Raw genomic sequence first — 6,764 nt, 5'->3', positions numbered from 1 at the left:
GGAAGCCTGGCGTGCTGCAGTCCATGGGGTCGCAGAGTCAGACACAACTGTGCAACTGAACTGAACTGAACTGAAAAACAGAGTAGTAAATTTTCCATCATGAAGAAGCTCAGTGATCGCCAGCAACATATCATCAAGTGAGAATGATCTCTAAGAGGTTAGGTTTGAACATGTCTCATACACTTAAGAAATGTTCATGAAACCCTTGCCAAATTGTCTCTTTTCCCTCAGTCAACAACTGTGATCTTATGGCAAGCTGGCCAAGGTGGAAACACACATTTACATCTGTTTGCATTTAGTTCTACAAGAAAATCTGGCACTGACTCAACATGGAATGTTATAGTATTACAGCCTCAAACATGAATATTCCCAAAAAAAGGTAACATTGAAGAAATTCTTCTCAGTAAGTCAAAACCTCAGCCAATGCACTTGATTGTCTAGTTTGTAGAGACAACAAGATATCTAGATGTGTAGGACTGTTCCTAAACATGGCATTTGTTAATGGTTTCACTGGGAAAATAACTATTTAGAAAACATAGCATAGAAGGTGTGAAAATAAGACATATTTTCCCACAACTTCTGTACTATACAGAAGCCCAAACTAGTCCATTGAAAACCGACACATACAGGACAGATGCAGAGTTTTATGGCCAGCAGCTCAGCTGAGGTCCCAGCTCACAGCCAACCTCAACTTCCAGGAATGCAATTCAAGGTGTTAAAAAGATTTCAGCTTCCAGTTAGTGAATTTTTTTAATTAATTTATTTTTTATTGAAGGATAATTACTTGGCAGAATTTTGCTGTTTTCTGTCAAACCTCAACGTGAATCAGGGATAGGTATACGTATATTCCCTCTTCTAGCGCCTTCCCAACTTTTGAATTATCTAAGCTGCAACCTCAGACATCATGGAAGTTAGATAAGCCGTCTTCAGTATATCTAAATTCCAGATCCCAATCACAGAAACAAAGACTAATATAGCATTGTATATGTTTCATACATTTAATTACATACTATTTTTTTTCTTTTTTAAGTTTTGCATATTAATTTTACAATCTCTTCTCATTGTGACAGATTATCCAAGAAAGATTGCAACCTAAACTAGAAGAGAAACTAACATTTTCCAGAAGGTTTAGGATTTGTATTTCCTTTTTGGGAGAGAGAGGGAGATTATCTTTGTAGAAGCATCTTGTTTGGCAAAAACAGAGATGTTATTGTTTTTTTATAAGGAGATTCAAATTTAATGTAGAAGAGTGGTAATAAACTCTAAGTAGCCACAGGAGTTCAATGTTACACTCATTTACCTATTAGTCTCAACTCAAGTGAAAAATGAACGTGAAGTCGTTCAGTTGTGTCCGACTCTTTGCGACCCGTGGACTGTAGCCCACCAAGCTCCTCTGTTCATGGGATTCTCCAGGCAAGAATACTGGAATGGGTTGCCATTTCATTCTCCAGGGCATCTTACCGACCCAGGGATCGAACCCAGGTCTCCCACATTGCAGGCAGACACTTTAACCTCTGCACCACCAGGGAAGCCCTTAAATATAAGAATATAGTCTTTCAGAAAACCTCCTGTAGAGACACAGAACTTCAGATCCAAGTACTAACTTCAAAGATTTCAAGGGAGGAAAGGAAGCCAGGTTGAAAGAAGAAGGGGGAGGAGGCAGGAGGGGGGTGGTGAAAGGGGTGGCCTTACAGACATCTCCTGTCACCTACAGACACCCAGGCAATATGGGACGTTTCCCTGGGCCTCCAGAGAAGGGAGTACTGGAACTTGGCCCTACCAGAAATCAGACCAGACCAGAACCAGAATTCAAGTTCTCTGCCAAGAGAAGGTGACCAGTCTCCAAACCTCAGCTCAGGCTGAGGGCCCTTCGATCAGATTCGTGAATCCAGGACTGGGGGACTAGAAAGACAGGGAAGGATAGGAAGCGTTAAGGAGAGGAAAGAGAGAGGGAAGGTGAGTGAGGTCAATAAAGTATCTTCTTCCTTACCGGTCGGGGCACTCTGGCCAGTTGTCCGGGTCAGGAGGAGACCAGGGACCAAAGGGTCCGAGTTGCGGCCACTGGGTCTGGTCCGTTGACAGGCAAGCTGGCCCCTGAGTACACCAAGTGGTCAGGTTATCAGTCTCAGCGAAGAAGAGTCCCGCCAGAGTCGCCATTTGTTGCAGTATGGGGGACCCCTTCCAGGGCCCGAAACTGGGCTCTTGTCTAACACTTGGAAATGAATTGTCCAAGGAGACATATGTGCTGACAAACAAGAGATTTTATTGGGAAAGGGCACCCAAGTGGAGAGCAGTAGGGTAAGGGAACCCAGCTCAAAAATCTGCCTTTAAATGCTCTCCTTTGAGAAACTGGAAGTAAAATCTCACAATATTTGTCCTCTATTAGATGACTTCGTATTAGTTTATGTCATTAAGAGCACCCTAGAATAAGATTGGCAATCCAAAGGAGAAAATTAGAGAATTGGCTATATGCTACTAGAGAATTTATGTTTCAGTAATTAAGGATGCTTATTTAATATTGGTCTGATATTTTAGGAGGGCTTGCCTGTTAGCTCAGATGGTAAAGAATCTGCATGCAAAATGGGAGACCCTTGTTAGATCTCTGGGTGAAGAGTATCCCCTGGAAAAGGGAATAGTTGCCCACTCCAGTATTCTGGCCTGGAGAATTTCATGGACAGAGAATTTCATGGCAGACTATGAGGTTGCAAAGAGTTGGACATAACTATCATTTTCACTTTAAGAACCAACATAATTATTTTACTCAAATCTAATAAATTTGAATAAAACATCAATACATCCACTTCCCGCTATTCTCCACCTACGATTTCCTAGAAAATTAAGCATTTCAAAAGTAAAAAAGAAAACTTTCATATATATATATAAATAAAATATTTTATTGTACAGTCAAAATATAATGTCAAATTAAGAAATTCTTGAGACAGGTATGAGAAGAGAAAAGAGGGAAAATAAACATGAAAAAAATTAAATTTCCCAACCAGGAGAGACCTGAGAAAATGCTGAAGATTCTATACCCAGCTTTTGCAATCAATGTAAACTCCTTGTATATCATCCCGTATTATCCAGGGCTCATGATATTTCTAGCCCTAAAGTGACTTTCTGAATTTTTTTTTTTTTTCCATGCAGGTTACTGCCCTTTCTTAACAAATGGATGATACCACACTTTCTTCACAGCATTCTTCATCTCCAAGTTTCTCAATGTACAGATCGGAGGGTTGAACATGGGAGCAATGATGGTGTAGAAAAGAGCAAACACTTTGTCTTCTGGAAAAGTTTCAGCTGATCTAATGTAGATGAAGAGGACAGGCATCAATAGAACCACAAGGGTGACGTGAGAACTGCAAGTAGAAAGAGCTTTGGTGCGGCTCTCTGCAGGGTAATCCTTGATTGTGTGTAATATCAGAAAATAAGAAGCCATCAAAATCACAAAAGTCACCAAAGCAATCAGACCTGGATTAACAACTACCAGGAGACCAATCCTGTATGTATCCATGCAAGCCAATTTCAGCAAAGGGTACACATCACAGAAGTAGTGATCAATCTTATTGGGGCCACAGGTTGGTAAAAAGATGGTGAGAAGAAATTGACTGGCAGAGTGTATAAGTCCCCCTAGTACAACAAGCTATGATGATTGTGTTGCACTTTAGTCTGCTCATGACGATGGTGTAGTGCAGGCGCTTGCAGATGGCCACATAGCAGTCATAGGCCATCCCTGTGAGGATAAAAATCTCGATGGCTCCAAGGAAGTGAAGGATAAAAAGCTGTGTCATGCAGTTACTATAGGAATTGATCTTTCTTTCTGCCAGTAAATCAGTCATTAGTTTGGGTGTCACCGTCGATGTGTAGCAAAGGTCAGAGAGTGAGAGATAATTAAGGAAGAAATACATAGGTTGGTCAATGAGAGGACTGCATATAATAGAAATCATTATGAACAAATTTCCCATCCAAATAGCAATGTAGCAAAATAAAAATAAGACAAAGCAGAAGATTTCAATGTTCTTATTTTGAGATAGTCCCAAGAGAATAAACAGAGTGACATTATTTCTATTTTCCATGGTCCAGTGCAGTAAAAGGCATAACAGTCCCCTGAAAGGACATAATGCATAAGTTGATATCAGAAATATTCATGGAGAAAACCTATGATAACACTAATGTCTGCTATTTCTGTTATTTGCAAAAATGAAAATAGAGTTTTAGATGTAGATAAAAAGAACTTATGGTTACCAAGGGGAAAGGAGGGAGACATAAACTGGGAGACTAAAATTGACATAAACAACCTACTATAAATAAAATGGATACTAATAAGGACTTGCTCTATACACAGGAAACTCTGCTCAGTAATCTATAATGACCCACTGGGAAAAGAATCTAAAAGAATGGCTCTATCTAGGTGTATAACTGATTAACTTTGCTGTACAGCAGAAAGTAAACACAGCATTGTAAATCAACCCTAGTCCAATAAAAATTAATCAAAGCAAACTAATATCATGAAACTATATTTAATGAACATAATTCCAGCCTCACAAAATGAAAATTTGATAGCATTTTTTGTTTCTGATTAGTTTCATCATTTTCACAAATCCATCTTTAAGAACATCAGGTTCAAAATAAATGTTAATAAATATAAATACATTTGATTAATCAGTCAAATTATTTAAAAATAATAGTTGTGAATATTTCCCACGTCTAAAAAAATATACAAGTTCTTGAAAAGAATCATTGCTCTGTATGTCTACAAACTCAAATTTGTTAAAGACACAATTAAGCATAAGTATTACAAAGTTTACCTTTAATGATATAGAAGAAAGTATAAAACCTAAAAATATTCACTAGTAGAAAATATCCTGCCCCTCAAAATAATTTTAAAATGAGGTAGAATATAAAATTAAATATTTATTTATATAATACATGTATATTTACAAAGAGGAAGATGAAAACTATGCAAGAAGCCAATGCAATTGGTTTGAAAAATTTTAATTGCTTAGTTATATTTTTATTACTGATTTGAGATAGTAAAGTTCTAACATTTATAACAGAAGTATGTTTATTTCTGGCACATCAATAAAAATCATATACTAAATCAACCACAGAATAGAATAGTAGCTAAAACTAAAAACAGAGAAGCAAAAGGAAGTTTTACCTTCACGACTTTGCCCTTAACTCACTGTATAATAATTTAAGAGCAATATTTTTCTCAGTGGTTTGAATTGGAGTATGACTTTTTCCTCCTTATTTGTCCAATCTAAGACTTTTTTAGAACCCACATATAAAAATTTTACACTGTATAGTTCAGAGAAAAAGTTCATGGGAGGTGTGTGGGAAAGGCTTTCTGAAGACAAACATTTGGGGTCTAGAATCCATTATTAATTACACTGCGGTGTGTGAAATCTGTACAAAACACTTTAGTCCTCTAAATTTAGGCTATCTCTCATTGAAAAAGACCTTGCTGGGAAATATTGAAGGCAAAAAGAGAAGAGTGTTGGTGGATGAGGATGAGATGGTTACATAGCTTCACCAACTCAATGGAGCAAATTCCAGAAGATAGTGAAGGACAGGGGAGCCTGGCGTGCTGTAGTCCATGGGGTCTCAAAGAGTCAGATATGAGTTAACAACTGAACAACATTTGTAAAATGGTGAAATATTTTATATTTTGTCACAAAACACTCAAATTAATAGTCATTGTTTTATTAGCCATTGAAGTATTAATTGATATTTTTATTATATGTATTCTTGTGTTACCAGTGAGGCTGTCAATAATAAAGTTAACTAAATATAACTTTCATATAGAAATTTAAGTTTTAAAGCCATACAATTATTTTAAACTGGAAGAAAATGTTGAGGTATACTAGACAAATCCTCTAGTTCTAAATAGGAGGAATTTTAATTCAAAGCTTATAGAAAATATTTAAAAAATGAATACAGGTAGCTTGAAACACTTCATAAACAATCTGTTAAATCATATGGATTTAATATGGATTTGACATATGGAAATACAAACAATTCACTTGGGGTTGACCATAGTCTCTAAGAATGTAGTTTGTGTCTCAATAATAATGGCATATATTACATAGAACTAGTAATTAGCCTCCAATTAAAATTTTGAAAAAAAATTTTTTTTAAGAAAAAAAGAACTGGTAACTACATACTCCAAGCATCCTTACTATCAATGTGGATCCCAAAATACATTATAAGTAGTTAAAACCTTTTCTAAAGTTTGTTACATGTCTTCTGCCCTAATCTTGTAGCTATATTTTATCAGTTAATTTATAAATTCTCTGCTTATCACTCTTTTTTACAGACAAAATTAATTCTGTCACATCCAAAAAGAAAAAGTCCTTTTCAATGAAGCCTTAACACAATTAAATTATATCTATGGTAAAATTTTAAGATTTAAAATTAGTTTACAGTGTAGCCATTGAAAAGTAAGGTTTCATGCCTCCAGTTATATTATAGAAATATTTCCTCATCTCTCCCTCTCTCTCCCCTATATAATGGTTAATCTAAAATGATATTCAAAATACTGATTTGGTCAACTTGAAGCAATCACTTTTTCATTTGAATAGACATAAACAAAGCCATTATTTTAATTATGGGCATGGGGAAAAACAACCAGCTGAAAAATTTTTCCCACCCCTAAATTAAACAGGAACATTTTAGTTTATACATAAATAAATTAAGCCTATAAATAGACTAAGGCTTTTACAATAATTTACCAAAGCCAACTGTCTCCATTTCATACAGTGTTA

General features: G+C 36.1%; 1 protein-coding gene across 1 annotated transcript; it reads right to left on the bottom strand.

Moving 5' to 3' along the window:
• Positions 1-3,145: 3,145 nt before the first annotated feature.
• On the bottom strand, positions 3,146-4,073 carry LOC138080188 (olfactory receptor 4P4-like). The gene is given in 2 exon segments (XM_068973138.1): positions 3,146-3,628; positions 3,630-4,073. Coding segments are annotated over 2 exon segments (927 nt in total).
• Between the last annotated feature and the right edge of the window lie 2,691 nt (positions 4,074-6,764).

Source organism: Capricornis sumatraensis, chromosome 5 (genome assembly GCF_032405125.1).
Source record: "Capricornis sumatraensis isolate serow.1 chromosome 5, serow.2, whole genome shotgun sequence".
NCBI classification, from domain to species: domain Eukaryota; kingdom Metazoa; phylum Chordata; class Mammalia; order Artiodactyla; family Bovidae; genus Capricornis; species Capricornis sumatraensis.
This window is presented reverse-complemented; position numbering and strand designations above follow the sequence as displayed.